Raw genomic sequence first — 19,392 nt, 5'->3', positions numbered from 1 at the left:
ATTGGGACGAGGCACACACACACACACAAAAAGCAATGCGGTGCCCCCTTCCCGTTCGCAGCGAAAGAGCCAGCTAACAAAAAGCTTGTCTTTTGTTGTCTAGCTCGCGAACAAGATCCCTGCGCGCATGTTGAGATGCCACGTTGCCAGCAAAAGAGAAGAGGAAATAGTGAGACTCATTAGTTGTATATCTGCTGCCATCGCCAACATCATTCCTTCACGTGGTAGCTGCGCGGTAAGGGGTGGGTGGGTAACTTCCTTCCTACTGTGAAGGGGGAGAAGGCTCGCGCAAAGTGCCTATCCCACTGCGTGGCAGAGTGTAGAGAGTCAACAGTGCGGGCGCTTACGTGTCTGCGACGGTTGCTAACCCTTTCATTCTCGAGCTGTGCGCCTGCGTGTCGCTTGGCACCAAAGTCGCACGGGATCGTCGAGTGTGCGCGTCTCACTCCGCCCCGCGGACACGCACAGAGTTCCGTACCAGCCGCTGCTGCCATTTTTACCTCCTCGACTCCGCCTCCTCCTTCGCCGGTCCCATCACGCGGACGGCAGTGAAGAGCTCCACATCGGCCTCCGTCACCTTTTTCCGCGCTTCCTGGTGTGCCGTCACGATGTTGGTAAGTTGTTGGATGAGGACTTTCTTCACATCACCGGTCATGATGCGGCCAAGCATGTAGTCCTTCTGGAGGCGCTTCAACTCCTCGTCATCCTCAAGGAAAAAGCGGAGCCACTGCACAGGTACGTCGACGTTAGTGTTACCACCAAGAAGCAGTTGCTCCTTCTTATCTGCGCCACCACCGCTGAAGGCGTGCCTGTTGATCTTGTCTTTGATCATCTTTGGGGTGTCCGTCAGAAAGACGGCAGCGCCGGTGGATGAGCTCATCTTGCCCTTCGACCCACTAAGACCCGGGAAGAACTTGGAGTGGATGACGGCTGGCTTCAAATAGCCCATGCGCGGCGCCACATCACGCGTAAGGCGGAAGTATGGGTCTTGGTCGATCGCCTGCGGAATCATGCAGAAGACGTTGCCCTTCTCCGCCGGAAAAATGTGTGGAAACGCCGCCGAGAAGGAGGGTGCTGCCTGAATGGCAGGGAACATCCAGCGACCGCAGTTGTCCTCCATCTTGAAGCCGAAGCAGCCCCGCACCTGGCTAGCCGTGTACGCCTTCTCGATGCGAGCGACAATGCGATACATCCGTCCAACGTACTCAAAGTCCCTGAAGATAAACGTCAGCTTCGGGTCAAAGCCCAAGGCAATGATGTCCTTCAAGTTTTCCGTAGTCATCTTATCGATTTCTTCCATCGTGAAGTCCTTGAAGAAGAACTTTTCGTCATCGGTGAGCTGAATCACCAGCGGCACATGGAAGGTGTCCTGCAGCCACTTGGTGAACATGAAAGGTATCAGATGGCCAACGTGCATTGACTCGCTGCTGGGACCACGGCCGGTGTACAGGTAGAAAGGCTGCCCCTTCTCGTACGCATCGAGGATTAGGTTCAAATCACGGTGAGAAAAGAAGATGCCGCGGCGCAGAAAGTGATGAGGTTTCTTCCCGGCCAGCCGCTCCAGTCGCTCCAGCAGCTTTTCGTCGATCGCCTGGCACCCAAAATCTTTGATGAGCTTGTTATAGTTCACGTCACCCTCCACTGTCCACGGGGTCACGACAACCTCCTGCGCGGCGGGGTCCTCCATCCTTAACAAGTCGGCAGCACGCAACGGAGAACACAGCTGGGAAAAAAAATGGAGTGCGGCGATGAATTCGATAGGGTCGTGGAGCCACAGTCGATCTCAGCTGAGCAACACCAGGAAAGATGCGCAGCAGCGATGCAGTGCAACCCGTGTTTTCATTGGTGTAAGCAGAAGGCAGTGAGGGCAACGTGTAGGAATATGAAGGGTGAACATGCCAGAGGGAGAGAGAGGCAGCGGGGGAGGAGGGGGGGGGGACACCAGCAAGCATGGCGGAAGAAGCCGTGAAGTAAAACGGCCAGCCGTAAAACACTCATGGCCACTCGGCAATAAAGGGAAGGAGGAGAGATGGATAGGGTGCTCGCAGGCTGCAGACTCACACCACCCACACTAAGGGCAGTCCATCCGTGTTTTCATGTGCGCTGCGAAGAGGGTGTCCGAGGCAATTTTTATGCGTGTGACCACGCACGCCAAGACAGCCCCCCCAAAAAAAGCACAAGATAAAGAGCCAACAGCGAAGCCAAATGAACATAAGCACAATGCGAAGGACTTTCTTCCAACATGTGCATACTCTGCCACACAGCATCAGGCCAAACGACGCGCGACCCATCGGCCTGCCACAGGACCCATCGCGCGGCGCACGGCAGCCGCACACACGCCCCACAGTAATGCGCCGACCCAGTCCTCGGAGAGCATGGTCCCTGCCGGAAGACAAAACTCTACCCACCCCACTGTGCCGGTCGCCACCTCGTGCATCTCCCTCACGGTGGCACTCAGACGTCACACAGCAGCAGGCAGTGTGCGAGGGCCGGGCGACATATACGTTCGGATCGCTCCGACGCGGCGCCATCCAGGGCATGACTGCCGACAGCAGCAGCGATGCATCTGACTTCCCCACGTCGTAGGCACTCGGCCCTGCGACCGCCAGAGCTGGTCCGGCGTATGGCAAGCATAGGGGCTGCTCGGCTTTCTCCCACACGTGAAGTGGGCTACTGGACCCTGGACACCGGGCTGAGCCGACCCCTCCCTCACAGAGGAGTGGGTGGGTGGGGGGGGGGCCAAACTGAAAGAGGGAAAAGCAGAGTGGTCACCAATACACATATACCCACAGCAGCAGCAAAGACACATACGGTCGTAGAGGTGGTAAAATGTCGAGCACTGGTAGGAGATGGCGTATCGTGCAGCGGCAGCGATCAACAACGCATCATAAACAAGAAGGCAACGGCTGAGACACACACAGCAAGTATCTGAAATCAGGGGAGGGAAACTGCGCGTATGCAGCAACGGTAATGGAAGTGGCTCGTCGGCTCAGTTCATGAGCAGACCGATGCTAACGATGGCAAGCATGATCATCATGCATATGAAGAGCATCTTGTTCCGGGAGGATGTTGTTTGATACTGCTGCGCGCGGCGTAGGTGCTGCGAGGCGTTGCGAGTGGCGCGCTCTGCGGTGGAGAGGTTATTCTCCACAATGTCGAGCTGCTCCCCTTGCTCGTTGACCATTCCGTTGATGTGCTGAAAAATTTCGTGGATGTCGCGCACGTTCTCCGCGATCTCGCCTGTCTCGCGCTGGCGCTCTAGCATGAGCTCCTCGTACATGTCCCGCTCAAACTGCACCCGTTGCGGGGACTCCGTTCTCAACAGCGACTGCCTTTCATTTTCGTCGTCATCCTCGCTTGCCTCACGGAATGCCCGAAGCGCGCGGTTGGTTTGAGTGCCCCTTGCCGACTCGCCGTGCATACACTTACGGTAGAAGTCGTTGCAGGTCCTCTCGTAGTCCTTGAGAATCATCTCAGCGTCTTTGGCAAGCTTTTTACCCTCGTCGGTAAGGCTCTTGTCCAGTAAGATGAAGCGCTCAAACGACTTTACGATCTTGCGGATGTCCTGCACATCGGTAGCGTTGGCGTCATGTGTGATGCGCTTCACCTCCTCACGCTCCTTCTTGATCTCCTCGACGGAGCTGCGCCGATTGGTGATGCGGCGTATCGCCGTTATCTTCTGCCCCAGCGACTGCAGATGCTTGGCGAGCAGGTCGCAGGCCCGGCGCCAGCTGGGGTCCCCCATTTCGTGCATAAGGAATGGCAGTGGCGGACGGAAGTGTAGGAAGCGCCGATGCTAACCAAGCACGGAGGTGTACGTGTGTGCCTCTTGTGGCAGGGACAGCCGTGGCTGCCCGCGGAGTTGTGGAAGGGCGTATAAGGAAGGACGGAGAGCGGTGAAGCGGTGGCGCGACTAAAAGAAAAAGTAAAGATGCCGGCGGGGATGGAGAATGCGTCAAACGTCCAACTTGCACGTTTCCCGAAGAGGCGCTCTTCTTCCTTTTTCTTACGCCCCAGGGAACAGATGGCAGTGACAGCAGGGGGTCATCGCGCAGATTGCGTGCCGTCCCCCGCGAGCGTTGATGGAAACACGTGTTCACGCAAGAGCGACATATAAAAGGAAGGAGACAGTGAACGGAAGGAGTAGGGGGGAGGAGGCTGCGCGCCAGAGATGAATGGGCCCGATTCGAAACCCTAAGCGACAGAGTCGTGCGATTAGAGCGCGAGGGATTCAGCACATACGGCCAACACCGCCACGACCCTCCGCTGCGCGCAGGAGGCGATGCAGCGGATGCTGAGGAAGAGGTGAATGGCAGAAAAAATGGGAGAAGACTTTGCACGACCGCTCTCTTGCGTTGTGCTTTCACCTTGACGTTGCGCGTGCCTACTGCACGTCTGTCGGTGCTTCTACAATGGGGCGTTTTTTCCTTATCCTCCACGGCTGCCGCGCAGCAGAGTCCTTTCGGAGAAGCAGCCACCTCAACGACAAGTCAAGTGGTCGTCGGGTTCCCTTCGCAACGCACCAGCCACAGCAGTCTCACACCTGTAGTAGGACACCGTTCCGGCCAGGTCCACAAAGCCGACAAAGCAGCTTACCTCATCTTCCTTGTGTGCCGTTTGCCACGCTTCCACGAGCGCTATCCACTCCGTCAATACTGCCTCGCTGATGTAGTTGGTGTCGCTTGCCTCGACAGCGATGAAGAGACGCTGCAGTTGAGCGCCGCTGTCGTCGGTCCACGTGCTCGAAACGGCGAAGGTCCCATTGGAAACGGGTTTCACGTACTGAGTGGTCCACAGAGGCAGCCGGCTCTGCACATCCTTGTAGAGGGCAGTCAGGAAAGGGCTGTAACTCATGCGATGCGCGCCTGTCTGCAGGGTGCACAGTTCACGTCTGTGAAGGTGAGGGGAAAGCAAGAGACGAGTACGGCAACGAAAGCCAAGGGGGAGCGATGGAAAGGTAGAAACTCGTCCAGCGGGGTGCCGCGGGCGGAAGCTTTTGGTGACTGTCTTCACTTTTTCTTGGCAGCAAGACACATCGCCACAAGAAAAAAAAAGGAGGAGCTACACCTGTCGGGCACAGAGGCACGGGGAGTGAGAGAGACGTGCACTCCTCCGCACGGCATATGCCCCGCACCGCGATGGAGTGCCTCGCGTAGGGCCTTGAGGGCAACGGCCATCATTCATAATGGGTGCGCTGTTTCTTCTCTCCACCCTTCGAGGGTAGTGTTCAACGGTCTACAGTATTCCACATCGACCTCCTCACACACAACGAGGAAGGAGAGAGACGGATGCCTGCAAGAGAAGGCCTCGACGAGAAGCGGGACTCTAGATGCGCGGTAGGCTCTCGCCGCAGAGCTGGCCACCGCACAAACCTTTCTCTTGTCGACCCGGCCAATTCACATCGCATTCGAAAAACAATGCTCGATGCGGTGGGTGTGCGCATGACAATGCCCTGAAGCTGGTGCCCGCCCTGTCACTTACATGCGCTGAGCTGTGACAGCTGAGCCAGTCTCTTCTGATACTCCTCCAGGAACATGCGCGAGAGCCTCTCCACGGGCTCTACCGTGCCCGTGCCGCGCAGTGCAGAGCACTTGAAAAAGGTAAGTTGATTAGCGCGTGCAAAAACCTCCGCTTGATTATCCGTGACCTCGGCCTTGTCAGCGAGGTCCATCTTGTTCGCCACAAGGAAGCCGATCATGTCCTTCTTCGCAGTCCGCGCCTTGGCCACCCACTTCCGACATGACTCGAACGTTGCCTTGTTCGACACATCGTACACGAGAATAAAGGCAGACACGTTCTCTAGATAGTGAGATGTCATGCGATCATACAGCCGCTGCCCCGCCACGTCCAGGAGCGACACCTCGACCGTGCTGTCCTCGTCCAGCGCAAACTCTTTTATGACAAAGTCGCAACCCATTGTCATGAGATAGTTTTTGGGGAATACCGTACCGTTGCTATGCACCATCTGAACGAATGCAGTTTTGCCGGAGGTCGGCTCACCGACCACGGCGACGCGGAGGCGCAAGAGCACCATGTGAGCCAACTTGCGCGGAGGGGCGAAGAAGGGTGCGCGTCTATTTGAAGAAGGTCTACGGAGGCTGCCACAGGCGTGGCGAACACGTACAAACTACGCGCAGAAGGACGGGTGTACGTGAGGGTTTACGAGGACGCCGCTCAGATGAAGAGCCCGGAAACAAAAGACACCAAAAAGAGCTGCAAAGCGAGGCGACAAGGCAAACACGTCAGCGAAGAGGTTGAGCTTCTTTCTCCTTGCAAGGCTCGCGGTTCACGTCACAGTAGGCCGTGACGTCCCTCGCAGCAGCCCCCGCCCCCGCCCCAACACGCCGAGGAACAGACGAATAGTGTTGACACCACCGATGCACGACGAGAGCGTAAGAGATGAGTGAAGAGAGTAAATGGTGAGGAAAGGCCCATACAGGCGTTGCAACTGCGCCCGGTGCGGTTCGCTACCGTCAAGAAGAGCTATGGCGCCGTGCACACATGCACACGCAGAGGTGATCGAGCTTGAGGGAAGATCGGGAAGGATCGGCGAAGAAGAGGAAAGCTGTAAGGGCATCCTGCACTCACACTCTTATGCTTGTGTGTACTAGTTGCCCAGCACGTGAGCTGACAACAGAGAACAATGGATAAACGGGAGTCGAGCATGACTGCCACCCCCCGCGATGCCTCGTCTTGTGTGGTGGCGCAGTTTGCGTGCGCAATTTTCTATCCGACGACATGCACGCAAACAGGTTAGCTCCATGACACTCTCCATGAAGCCTTGATTGTAAGAGCGTGAGAGCCAGCGAGACGCACTGCCACACCCCAGCACAATGGCCGAGAACTTCACAAGAAGTTCCCCTCAGTATACTTGGTCCACGAACAGGCCAGGAAGCAGACGCACACACAAACACAGCGCACGTACCCCTTGTGGCACTGCAGCTACATCCGCGTCGTCTAGGACAAACCGTCCTGCCGCGGAACCGGGCCATACACCTTACCGGCTCACCCTGTCCGTGCTCGTCCCTTCCTCGCGTGCGTGCGGCGCGATCGGCGCCAGACGGAAACCCGGGTGGACTCCATGCCTCGGTCCAGGCGGGCCGCGTTCAGGCTTGTGCTCGCGGGTACACGCAGTGACGTCAGTCGTGTGGGTAGCAGGCAGTGGCCTAGGCGTGTGTCAGATGAACACAGGGAGGAGGTTGGTCACCTCCAGGTCGGGGCCTCCGGAGACCCTGTGCCCCGAGGCATCCCATAACCTTTTGTGGGGACTCCAGCGCAGTCTGGAGGGCCCGATGGTGCAACTCGGGGTTCTCATGTGATGCTTCCGGTATCTTGGCCTCATGAGCCCACCCGGTGAGGTGCAGGAAGGGCTGCACGCTTCGCACAAATGCACTGTGGCGTTGATTGGCGCGGATTTCTTGGCGTTTTTTCCTTCCCTCACTCGTGCTCCTCCAACCTCTGGATGCTTTGTCTGGGTGTGAAGCACCGTATCAGCTGTGCATGGCAGCACCTGCGCACAGTGCTCGCACTCCTGCATCCTCGGGCCTGCTTCAGAACGACGCTGCTGCCTGGGGAAGGGACTCACTATTTTTATCGTACATTTCCGTGTGTGCCGTGAACGTGTGTGTGTGGGGGGGGGGGAGGCGTGTCTCGATGGCTTGCCGGCATGCGCCGCGACAGGCGGGACGCTGCTATGAGTCTGTGGCAGCAAGTGCACTCCGACTTCCTCTGAACCCGCGCGCCTCTCGCAGGTGTGGGTGTGTCAAGGCGAAGGGGCCCGCGGAGAGACATGTGCCAGCGCACTGAGAGCTCTCGTCTTGACCTTCTAAGGGGGCACAGGGGAGGGCAAAGGCGCTGGCGGGGACTTCACAAGAAAGAGCTAAAGGAAGAAAAAGAAAAAGAGGCCGTCAAACGAACAAGTGCAACGGCGCTGACATACATCTACACACGAGACCCGAACAAGTCTAGGATAGCGGTCGAGTCCTGCACCTCCTTCGTGCCGTCGCAGGTGGGCTGGCTAGCGCGAAGAGCTGCACGCTCGAGCTCGGTGATCTGTGACAGTTCTGTGGGTAGGCGCCAAACTTGTACGACGCCGCGCGCATCGCCAGTGGCCAGCCACTCGGCTGCGGTGAAGTTGAAGGCCACGGATAGTACTCCTGCTCCGTCAGCCGAGACTGCCGCCGTGTACGCCGGCTTGAACTGGTCCCTCTCAAGATCGTACACGCGCAAAAGTGACCTACGTGAGACCACTGCCACGACTGAGGGCCGGAACGGGCTGAATCGGCCGTCGTACAGATAGCCCTTCGTCTCCTCCGACGACTCGAGGGTGAGGAGCGGAGAGCGCTCGAGGTCCGAGTACAGTCGCGCGCTGCAGTCCGAGGAAGTGGTCAAGAACAGGTGTCGGAAGAAGGGTGATGCGCTGAGCGACTGCAGTGGGCCACAGTGGCTCTCCAGCCAGTCCAGTTCGAGAGGGATGATTGTCGGTGGCGCCTGGGAGTTCGTCTCGATCGGCAGTGGCCATGTGCGGCCGCGGCCCACCTCACCGTTCTCCAGACCCACGAGAAGGACTCCGTCCAACGCGGGGAGGTAACTGCCGCGATGAGTTTGTACACCGCCATAGGTGAGTGCTGTAATGCCGACAGAGAGGTGGCGGCGGCTCCGCACGCTGTACGCGGCGATCGGCTTGGCCAGCTTGTTCGCCGGACTCCAGTGGATGATGAGTCCACTCTGGCTCGCTGAGCACAAAACATACTGATGATGATGCCGGGACTCCTGTGGGTTCTTCACCCACTGCAGCACCGTAACTGGCTCCGTGTGGGCAACCTCCGATGCCGACGAGGAGTACTTTCCTGGAAAGTTCTCTGTCACGTTTGGGAACACGACAACCTCACCACTGTAGGTGCCAACGGCCAGCAGGCACGGGTCTGTGGGGTGGAAGGCGATGGAGGTGGCGCCGGTCTCCGTCTCCAGGGTGTTATGCGGACGACTCTCCCTCAGGTCCGGCCGCGCCAGGTTCCACACGCACACGTAGCCCTTCTTGTAGCACCAGCCCGAGGTCTCCATGAGGCCGTAGGCCGCAGCCACGATATTACCATGAGTGTTCCACGTCACCCCCAGCGCCTCCAAGTTGTCGTCTTTGACAGCGGGCGACGTGAGCGTATAGAGAACAGAAAGTTCGGTGTTCTTGCGCGACCAGGAAGGGGAGTAGTGGTCGAAGATGCTGCTCGTGGCATTGCGGTGCAGAACCGCCAGTAACTGGCTCATGGACTCCTCCAGAAAGGTGGAGAGCTTCGCCTTATCGTGAGGAACCTCGTTGTACACGTACTGCAGTCCCTCCAGGGAAGCCTGAAATGGCCGCCGCTCCGTACCGACGCCCTTGTCTAGTTGGTCGGACGCCTGAAAACAGCTGACGTTCGTCTGCGATTCGTGGCTTTTGACCTTCAGCTTAGACGTCTGTGTCGCGGTGTCTTCGTGTGTAGTTTCCTTCTTCCATCGAGACGGGATAGCCACCTCGCCGGTGACCTGATTCTTGAACTCGCAGGGGTCCGACATATCGATCCTCCAGCAATGTAGCGCCTCAGCAGCAGCGCTGCAGGCGATTGTACCTTGTTTCGATAAAGTAATGTAGGGGGTGTCCCGCCCTCCCCACCGGCCCGCCACCGTGTCGAAGGGAAAAGGATGAAAATGAAGGGTGAAACACAAAAGAATTTTTGATGGATGGAGGGTGACAGAGAATTCCTATATGTCCCGCAAGCATCGAGCACAGCTCCAGCCCAAGCAACGTCGCTCCATCTTCGCTTACATGCGGAGCCGGCTACCGCTACCACAAACCATCGTTCACCCGCAGAAGAGGGTAGCACGGGCACAGTTCACCAAGACCGGCTGCTTTCCAGAGCGACTTGTCTGCGGGCACAGGAATGCACCCGAGCGCGCTTCGTCCCTTCCGGGGCAGCGAGTGCCGCAGCGTAGTTAAGAGGTAGTTTAACGACAGCAATCACGCTTGAGAAGTCACCCACACGGCAAAGCCACACCTCTGCTGCTATCACCCCGCCGTGCGGGGGCTGCGCTGACGTGATTAGTAAGCACGACGGTGTGAGAGACACAAAGCAACGAAGCCGCAGCAACGAAAAACAGAGGAGAAAACGCCGCGGGCGCAGATGAACAACACACGCGAATAACAGCACACGTGCTGACGCGCAGGGGAGGCAGAGGAAGAGAGTCAGAGAAACAAAAGAAAAGGTGCGCAAACACAAGAGACGGGGGTGGGGAGAAAAAAGAACGCTTAGCACAGACACAAGACGAAGTGCCTGTCACTGCAGTCCCCCGCCGACAAGACAGGGCGAGAATGAAATGGGCACCAGGCGCCCTCTTTCTGTGCTCGAATGGTGATCCTTTTTCGTTGCTTGCTAAGGTATTATCTTGTCAACTATACGCTGGAAGAAGACCCATACACGCTGAGCAGGAAGGTGAGGTGGTGGATGAAGCCATCTGCTCAGCTACGGCACAATATGACCCGTTGAGTGCGAAGCACGCGTCGGAAGACCCCCCCCCTTCAGAGGAAGAAAGAGTGCCATGCGAAGCCGAAGAACGCGCACAAAATCAGAAGAAGAGGAAGAAAAACGCACAAAAGAGGTAATTTCATCATTAGCGCACGGTTGGGCGCAACAGGCGAAGACAACCAGACGCGCACAGACGCGTCCATTACACGACAGATCGCCTCACGGCTCGTCCGCGGCCTACGCATGACCACTAGAAGAAGAAAAAACACGCAACAAGGATAATGCGCATCCTCCTCCGCGCACGCACGCCGCGGGCGCCAAAAGTAAACGACAAAACGAGCGTATACCCGGCTTACCGTCGCAGCCCTTTCTACATGACGCTGCTGCTAGCCTGGTCGTTCTCGTCGGGATGCTGCATGGCCACCAAGCAGCACTCGATGTCGGTCACCGCCTTCAGCACTAGCGCGTAGTCTTCAGGGCTCTTGACCATGGCCTCCATATTCTCGCAGGCCTCCAGCTTTGCACGAGCGAGAGTGCTGAGCGCCCGCACAGCATGAATCACCTCAGGGTGGTCTCCCATGACCGCAATCACCTCCTTCATGTACGCACCGGGCGGCAGCTCCTTTGGTGAGAGTGCTTTGCGAATTACTGTGATCAAGATATCGTTGACGGGAGCTTGGTTGATGGCCTCGCGCCGGCTGTTCAGCATCTCCTCTGCGGTCTCGAACGGGTTAAGAAGTACCTGATGTGTCTTAGCAATGTCGATGGCTGACGTCGTGGAGGGAAAGGAGCGCTCCAGTTCATAAGTGTTCACGCTCATGCGCTGCGCCATAAGGTCCAGCTTGCGACCGTCCGACACCTCGTCGCGCCTGCCAACGTTCACAGTGTTCTCAAAGTAGCTGATGTGCATAGACCGGTCGAAGCCGTCGGGGGGGACACGGGTCCCCTTGGCGAAGTACGGCTGCACCTCGCTCACTGTCACGATGCAGTGATTTGGTTGACGGTGTACGGCAGCAACGCGCTTGCGCTTCGAGTCCGGCTCCGGCAGGGGCGGCAAGGTCTCTGTCAAGTCGTCTGTCAGCAGCACCAGCGAGGTGTCAAAGAAGAGCGACTCCACGTAGGACCTCGCGTAGTTCTTGAACTCTTCCAGCGTAGTGGTGGTGGGCATCTTGTAGATGCGGCGGATCGGGTTGCCGTTCGGCAGCCCGCGCGGCTTCTCGCCCACCTTACTGTCATTCACGTCCTCATGCAGTTCCTTGCGCGACTTGGGCAGTGTGTGGCGCTCCATGCGTGCCCACAGAAAGAAGTAGCGACTGTTGTGCCGCTTCGATCTGGGCTCTGCAATGGCGGTGCACCAGGTGGACATGGCCATGTGCACCACCGACGATCCTTTGAAGTCGCTGACCGCCATCAGGTACTTATTCGCAATCTCTATTGTCTGCAGCGAGTACTCGTAGTACTGGCCCTTGTCCTGAAACTCGGCCGCCTCCTTCAGCGCCCTCACCTGGCCTTCCATGGAGAAGCACATGTCGTCGGGGCATGTGTACAGCTCCGACACAATTGCATACACCGTGTCTGCGGGAAGCAGTGCATCCACCTCGGGCAGGATGCGCACGTAGTCGTGCCAGAACACGTGAGAGAGAACCTCAAACGGCATGCGGGCCCCCTTCGAGTCTTTCCCTTTGACAAAGTAGAACACCTCCGTGACGCGGAAGCACAGGGCAGCAATGAACACCAGCACCATGCCAGCCTCCAGGTAGTCGTTGTTTGCCCTGTGTGCGTCGTGCAGGCGGTAGAGCCACTTCAGGGCTTCCTTTAGCGCGTTCTGTCGCAGGAAGTTTCGAAAGACCTCAAAATACGCCGTCGCCTTCGCTTCCTTGAACTTCATTGAGTCGTCCATCTGCAGACGCAAGACATCGTCGAATAGGCTGAGCACCGTCCCCGTCATTGCGGTAAACTCGCTGGAGAAGCGTGGTGGCTGTTGGTCTGACACGTTCGACTTCTCCAGCAAGTAGCGGGAGATGGGCAGATTGCGCTGCACGCTCATGATCTGGTCCTCAACCTTTTGCTTGTACTTCATCTGCGCATCACCACCAGGCGCGTTCGAGTCGTCCTCGTAGCGCGAGGCAAAGTCGCTCGACGGCGCCGTGTAGTTCGCCTCCTCCACTTTGGCCCTCTCAATCAGCTCATCAAACTGGAACTCGATGAAGCGCCCAGCGAGGCGCAGGTCCCTCACGCGCGACTCGGCTACGGAGACGAGCGCGTTCGCGGTCAGCGACTTGATCTTGGACAGGGAGTTCTTCCAGGAGAAGAAGGCCTGACTCATCAACAGGAACGTGCAGCTGGCCGAGGAGCGAACATACTGGCAGCAACTGCTCATGAGACGGAAGGTGAGCAACATCATGCCGTTCCCCATCCTTGCCTTGCGGCTGATGATCTCCGGGAACAGCTTGCACACCACCTCGTGCATTGCAGCAGAGCTCATTTGCAGGGAGATGGTGGAGTTTCCCAGGTTGAGCACGGACTCCAGCATCACGAAGAACGGGAATACGGCGGCGCTAGGGCTGTTGTCGCGCACAGTGCGCAATATACTCGGAATCTCGTTCAAGAAGAGGCTGCACATTTGCGTCCCGATTGCCGTCACAAAGGTTGTGCAGCGCGCCTCCCACGCCCGCCTCTCCTCCTCCTCCTCTTTTGCCGCGTCCTTTACAACGCCCACGACGGGGCCGGCGGCACTCGAGGAAGCGGGAGCGGCGGTGTACCGGAAGGTCGACTGCGACTCGGCCACAATCTGCATCATGCCGGCAATGACCTTTCCGTCTACCTCTTCCTGCAGCCATTGCTGGAACGTGCTGCGGGGGGTGTAGTAGAGAATCCACAAGCATGTCATGGACAGCTGCTGCTTGTCACGCTGGAACACCTCAATCGGTATCTTGTCGTTAGGCTGCGTAATGACCTTCCAGTGCGGGCCTAGGTTTCGCACCAGCGCAAACAGCTGTGCCGCGATGCAGGTGAGGTTCTCGCTGGGAGTGCTTGAGTCGTTGGCGAGGCGGCGCAGAAACGAGTACAGCACGTCGGTGGCGATCGACCGCGTCACACGGTTCGGGTTGATCATAAGGATAGTGAACGAGTGAACAACAATCCGCGTGAGGAAGACGGGGCGGGCCGCTCCGGCGGAGGGCAGCAGCAGGTAAATCGCATCCGGGTCCTCCAGTACGTACTTGAGGAAGTTGGTGAGGCTCTCAAAGTTGCCGTCCTCCTCGAAGTAAGCAGCAATGCGCTCGTAGATAATCAGCACGCGGCCACGGTCGGCGTAGTGCATTAGGCTGCGCACAAAGATGGCGACGTGGCGCACAAGCTGACTCTCATCGAATGTTGACAGCCGAGACAGCGCCAGAATGCAGAGCTCCGCCACGGCGGTGTAGAAAGACGAGTGGAAGAGCTCGTGGCGAGGCACTGTCGGGTTCTCGGCTCCCCAGAGGTACATGGACCGGAGAATTGTGTCAAAGAGAAACCACGACAGATTGCTCATCTCACGCAGGATGCTGCGCGCTGGCGGCGGTGCCTTGCTGCCACGGGCAAGGTTAGTGGGGCTAGCAGGTGAGGAAGAAGACGCGGAAGCGTCGTCCTTTTCCTTCGCTGAGTCGGCTACGACACCGTTCGGCTGCTGCGCTACCATCTTCAGCAGATTCAGCCATGCCTCCACCATGCCGCTGTAGAGGCGACGCTTGTACTCACACTCAGCGCCTTCGTAGAGGGTGTCATTGGTCAGGAAGTGGTACAGTATGCTTCCAACGCTCGTCTTGGCGAATACCTGCGGTGTCAGCCCTTCGCTGTTGTGGCGTCTACGAATCGTGTGCGCTGATGTGTCGTACTGCTGCGCCTTGGAAGTAATGCCTAGAAGGACGTCGAGCATGTGAATGCGGTTTGCCAGCGACACCGTCGCCGAGCCGGAGCCGATGAGGGAGAAAGCGTACGCGGTGAGGAAGGGGTAGAAGGCCAAGATCTCCGCCAACGGAAGCTGCGCAATGAGACTGATCACGGTACGGTGCGGGTCGACCTCCATCGCAGGCAGCTTCTGCAGCGCGCCGCACTCATCGAGCACCTTGTCGTTCTTCTTCATCTCTGCAATCGAGGGCGGGCACTTCTGGAAGACAGATGCAATGACGCGGTTGGATGCGTGAACCGTCGTCTTGGTCTGACTCGAAGCCTTGACAACGCCCTCGCCGTTATTGAGCAGAAAGTTCACGGGAGCCTCAGCAAAGCTCTTCAGATATCCACCCGCGGCCGCGACGGCTGCCTGGTCATACGACACAAACTTGATGTCGATGCTGTCCCGCACCTGCACCACGCCGTTCATCATCAGTGGAAAAGCGGCGTAGCCGATTTTAAACATACGTGGCTGCCCAGGCGTCGGTGGCGCTTTCCTCTGGCATGTGGCGTAGAGGGTCATGAAGATGTGGTGGCGGTCGGAGAGGTTTAGCGGCAGCTGCAGCTTGAACTCGTCGCTCAGTACCATGTCATTCGAGTTGTGTACCGAGGACGACCACGCCGTCGTTTCCATCGACAGGTTTGACAACCCACGTCCGTAGATGCACCTGATCGCGCCTTCCTCCGAGAGCCCGTCGTCCCTGTCCTTCACACAAAGCTGAAAGGCGTAGGTGTGATGCGAAGCAGGGATGTTGCGGACGAAGCCGGCGTACATCACCTTCAGCTTAGACACGGAGAAATAGTACACGTTGTTATATGTCGTGAAGTAACCGGAGTTGAGGATTGGGATGCAGCACGGCGAGTAGCGGTAGATGACCGGGCGACCACCCGGCAAGTCAGGGTCCAGCAGACTCACCTTTGACTCGTTCTCCTCCGGCGGCGTCTCTGGGTGGTCGGAGGGAAATGCCACTTCGTGCCTGCTCAGATCTGAGATGGAGAAGACCATGTCCACCGGCAGCGCCTTCTGAACTGCGCGCCAGCGCTCGTCCTTCATTACCTTGAACATGTCCTCATGGGAGAAGGCCTTGCGGTAGAGACGATCGACGGAAACCCTCGGAAGCAGGTGGTTTGCCTCGTCCTGGAGCGGAACCGAGTTCCAGCCCAGCTCCTCCAGCACATCGGACACCTGTGTCAGCAGCAACGTCTCCTGCTTCATAGGTGCAACGTGGATCTGCTTGTAGCGGTCTGCACGGCTGTATAAATCAACGTAGGTGTCGTAGTCCTCGCAGCAGGGCCGGTACACACGCATGACGAGGTGTAGCGTTCCCTTGAACTCGTTTGGCACGAAGGCGACAACCTGATTCTTCTTGGCGAGCTCGCCGCGCTCCTTCTGAGGGTAGAAGATATCCAGCTCGGAGTCGAAGTAGAACGTTTCGGAGACCTTTACCTTCTGCCGGTCTGTCCAGCTGTACAGCGCGGCTGCGATCACGAGAGGATCGGTACTAGCTCCATGCAGCTCTATCACTCTGTTGCTGATCTTTGTCGCCTCGATGCAGTATACAAAGCCTCCGGTAAAGGTGCGCATTGCGGGAATGGGCTTGCGGGTGTCGATGTCGCTTACCCACAAGTTAGCTGCCGTCGACTTGGTTGCCGCTTCATCCGCCGCCGTGGTGTTCCGCTGCGCACGCTCCCACACCTGAATCGGGTCGCCGTACGAGATCTGCGAGACAGCCTTCCGCACCATGGCACTGTTGCCTTTCATCAGTTGCGCCTTTGTCAGCACGCGCTCCGTGGGGGCGTTGTGCGGGCAATCCTCGTCGTCCACCGTGAGGGTTTCATCACTCAGCACCTCAGACTCGAAATAGCACTTGAGGGTGCTCAGCGCGCGCTCGCCCGGTTCACATGATCGCTCGCGGTCCGCGTTCCGCTTCCGAAGTGGACGCTGGAGCGCGATGATCGTCTGCTTGGCTAAGAAGAAACCCAGCTGCACCTTCCCGTGCGCCGGCACCTCCCCCGTGACCTCTTTCGGAGGAAACAAGCACTTGCCAGACTCGCGGATGGTCCCGTAGCGGTGCACTTCAATGCAGCTGCGTCTGATCGCATCCTCTGTGAGCCCGTGCGCTTTCAGCTCCGCGGACAAAGCCACCTCAAAACTCTCAAGCGGCGCCTCTTTCGTTATGCGCGGTACGTAGGAGATTTCTTCCTCCGTCCGCGAGAGGATGCCATTGTCATTCCGGATGGCTTCCAGGGTAGAGAGAGAGAGGCGGCTAATCGTCTCGGAGGCAGAGTCCTTAGAGCTTGTGCTCTCCTCGCTTTGCATGCCGTCGTTGCTCACGGACGGGCTGCTCGCTCGGTAACGGGAACACCGTGAGTCTTGCTGCTGCATCCCATGCTCCTCCTCAGCGTCTGCACCGGTGCCCCCCTGCTCCGTGTATTCATTCTGCCAGCGGGCGTCGCCGCTCTGCGTCGCGCTCAGGGAGCTCACTGGTTTCTTAGCAGCGTCAGTCGCGAAAGGGGCAACAGCGCTGTACTGCTTCAGTTTTTCCGACAACTCTTGCATGACCACGGCGGGCGCCTCAGCCTCACGACGAGCTTGCTCCTCAGCCTCACGACGGGCTTGCTCCAGGGCCTCACGACGGGCTTGCTCCTCAGCCTCACGACGGGCTTGCTCCAGGGCCTCACGACGAGCTTGCTCCTCAGCCTCACGACGGGCTTGCTCCTCAGCCTCACGACGAGCCTGCTCCTCAGCCTCACGACGGGCTTGCTCCAGGGCCTCACGACGAGCTTGCTCCTCAGCCTCACGACGGGCTTGCTCCAGGGCCTCACGACGGGCTTGCTCCTCAGCCTCACGACGGGCTTGCTCCAGGGCCTCACGACGAGCTTGCTCCTCAGCCTCACGACGGGCTTGCTCCTTAGCCTCACGACGGGCTTGCTCCAGGGCCTCACGACGAGCCTGCTCCTCAGCCTCACGACGAGCTTGCTCCAGGGCCTCACGACGAGCCTGCTCCTCAGCCTCACGACGGGCTTGCTCCAGGGCCTCACGACGAGCCTGCTCCTCAGCCTCACGACGAGCTTGCTCCTTAGCCTCACGACGGGCTTGCTCCAGGGCCTCACGACAAGCTTGCTCCTCAGCCTCACGACGGGCTTGCTCCAGGGCCTCACGACGGGCTTGCTCCTCAGCCTCACGACGGGCTTGCTCCAGGGCCTCACGACGAGCTTGCTCCTCAGCCTCACGACGGGCTTGCTCCTCAGCCTCACGACGAGCCTGCTCCTCAGCCTCACGACGGGCTTGCTCCAGGGCCTCACGACGAGCTTGCTCCTCAGCCTCACGACGGGCTTGCTCCAGGGCCTCACGACGGGCTTGCTCCTCAGCCTCACGACGGGCTTGCTCCAGGGCCTCACGACGAGCTTGCTCCTCAGCCTCACGACGGGCTTGCTCCTCAGCCTCACGACGAGCCTGCTCCTCAGCCTCACGACGGGCTTGCTCCAGGGCCTCACGACGAGCTTGCTCCTCAGCCTCACGACGGGCTTGCTCCTCAGCCTCACGACGAGCCTGCTCCTCAGCCTCACGACGGGCTTGCTCCAGGGCCTCACGACAAGCTTGCTCCTCAGCCTCACGACGGGCTTGCTCCAGGGCCTCACGACGAGCTTGCTCCTCAGCCTCACGACGAGCTTGCTCCTTAGCCTCACGACGGGCTTGCTCCTCAGCCTCACGACGGGCTTGCTCCAGGGCCTCACGACGAGCCTGCTCCTCAGCCTCACGACGGGCTTGCTCCAGGGCCTCACGACGAGCTTGCTCCTCAGCCTCACGACGAGCTTGCTCCTTAGCCTCACGACGGGCTTGCTCCTCAGCCTCACGACGGGCTTGCTCCAGGGCCTCACGACGAGCTTGCTCCTCAGCCTCACGACGGGCTTGCTCCTCAGCCTCACGACGGGCTTGCTCCAGGGCCTCACGACGGGCTTGCTCCTCAGCCTCACGACGGGCTTGCTCCAGGGCCTCACGACGAGCTTGCTCCTCAGCCTCACGACGGGCTTGCTCCTCAGCCTCACGACGAGCCTGCTCCTCAGCCTCACGACGGGCTTGCTCCAGGGCCTCACGACGAGCTTGCTCCAGGGCCTCACGACGGGCTTGCTCCTCAGCCTCACGACGGGCTTGCTCCAGGGCCTCACGACGAGCTTGCTCCTCAGCCTCACGACGGGCTTGCTCCAGGGCCTCACGACGAGCTTGCTCCTCAGCCTCACGACGAGCCTGCTCCTCAGCCTCACGACGGGCTTGCTCCAGGGCCTCACGACGAGCTTGCTCCTCAGCCTCACGACGAGCCTGCTCCTCAGCCTCACGACGGGCTTGCTCCAGGGCCTCACGACGAGCTTGCTCCAGGGCCTCACGACGGGCTTGCTCCTCAGCATCACGACGAGCCTGCTCCTCAGCCTCACGACGGGCTTGGTCCTCGGCTTCACGTAACACTTGAATCTCGGCACTTCTTCGCACCTGCACCTCCATATCAATTCGGGCCTTCTCTTCGGTCTCTCTCCTCACCATTGTTGCCTCGTCCTTGCGAAGACGTGACGCTTCTTGCGCCTTCTCGTGGTTCTCCAACTCACTGCTAAGCGACGCACGAGCCACGTGACGATCAGGGGCTCCAAAGGTCCAGGCAGCGTTCTGGGGCTGCTGCAACGAGTCGTAGACAGCACCCCTTTCACTTTCATTGGCCGGGGAGTTCGGTGATCGCTCCAGCTCGTCACGCTGCTTCTGCTGCTGCTTTCGGCGAAGGCGCTCTTCTATTTCACGCTGAATCCGGTCCACCTCTGCCTTTCGGGCCGCCTCCATGGGATCTTCCTCGATAAGGTTGAGTTCAAATGGCGGTGGGTTCGTGTAAGGATCGCAACGATTCCCCTGCGATCGACTGATTTCCGCCTCCATCTCCATCATGATCTGGCGCTCAATGTCATTGTCGGTGCTCAT

General features: G+C 58.9%; 6 protein-coding genes across 6 annotated transcripts; all 6 read right to left on the bottom strand.

Annotated features, from left to right (window-relative positions):
* Nucleotides 1-496: 496 nt before the first annotated feature.
* On the bottom strand, nucleotides 497-1,687 carry LMXM_08_29_0060 (putative tryptophanyl-tRNA synthetase; the record flags this gene model as incomplete). Its single annotated transcript, XM_003872508.1, has 1 exon — nucleotides 497-1,687. One exon carries the CDS (start codon nucleotides 1,685-1,687, stop codon nucleotides 497-499), a length of 1,191 nt encoding a protein of 396 aa, XP_003872557.1.
* Nucleotides 1,688-2,989: 1,302 nt separating this feature from the next.
* On the bottom strand, nucleotides 2,990-3,754 carry LMXM_08_29_0070 (putative syntaxin; the record flags this gene model as incomplete). Its single annotated transcript, XM_003872507.1, has 1 exon — nucleotides 2,990-3,754. The coding sequence occupies one exon, from the start codon at nucleotides 3,752-3,754 to the stop codon at nucleotides 2,990-2,992; it is 765 nt and encodes a 254-aa protein (XP_003872556.1).
* A 725-nt stretch (nucleotides 3,755-4,479) lies between these two features.
* LMXM_08_29_0080 (conserved hypothetical protein) lies at nucleotides 4,480-4,854 on the bottom strand (the record flags this gene model as incomplete). Its single annotated transcript, XM_003872506.1, has 1 exon — nucleotides 4,480-4,854. The coding sequence occupies one exon, from the start codon at nucleotides 4,852-4,854 to the stop codon at nucleotides 4,480-4,482; it is 375 nt and encodes a 124-aa protein (XP_003872555.1).
* A 619-nt stretch (nucleotides 4,855-5,473) lies between these two features.
* On the bottom strand, nucleotides 5,474-6,034 carry LMXM_08_29_0090 (GTP-binding protein-like protein; the record flags this gene model as incomplete). Its single annotated transcript, XM_003872505.1, has 1 exon — nucleotides 5,474-6,034. One exon carries the CDS (start codon nucleotides 6,032-6,034, stop codon nucleotides 5,474-5,476), a length of 561 nt encoding a protein of 186 aa, XP_003872554.1.
* Nucleotides 6,035-7,941: 1,907 nt separating this feature from the next.
* On the bottom strand, nucleotides 7,942-9,552 carry LMXM_08_29_0100 (conserved hypothetical protein; the record flags this gene model as incomplete). Its single annotated transcript, XM_003872504.1, has 1 exon — nucleotides 7,942-9,552. One exon carries the CDS (start codon nucleotides 9,550-9,552, stop codon nucleotides 7,942-7,944), a length of 1,611 nt encoding a protein of 536 aa, XP_003872553.1.
* Nucleotides 9,553-10,869: 1,317 nt separating this feature from the next.
* Nucleotides 10,870-19,392, bottom strand: LMXM_08_29_0110 (conserved hypothetical protein; the record flags this gene model as incomplete). Its single annotated transcript, XM_003872503.1, has 1 exon — nucleotides 10,870-19,392. The coding sequence occupies one exon, from the start codon at nucleotides 19,390-19,392 to the stop codon at nucleotides 10,870-10,872; it is 8,523 nt and encodes a 2,840-aa protein (XP_003872552.1).

Source organism: Leishmania mexicana, chromosome 8 (assembly GCF_000234665.1).
Source record: "Leishmania mexicana MHOM/GT/2001/U1103 complete genome, chromosome 8".
Taxonomy (NCBI): domain Eukaryota; phylum Euglenozoa; class Kinetoplastea; order Trypanosomatida; family Trypanosomatidae; genus Leishmania; species Leishmania mexicana.
Note: the sequence above shows the minus strand (reverse complement) of the source record. Positions and strands in the feature narration are given on the sequence as shown.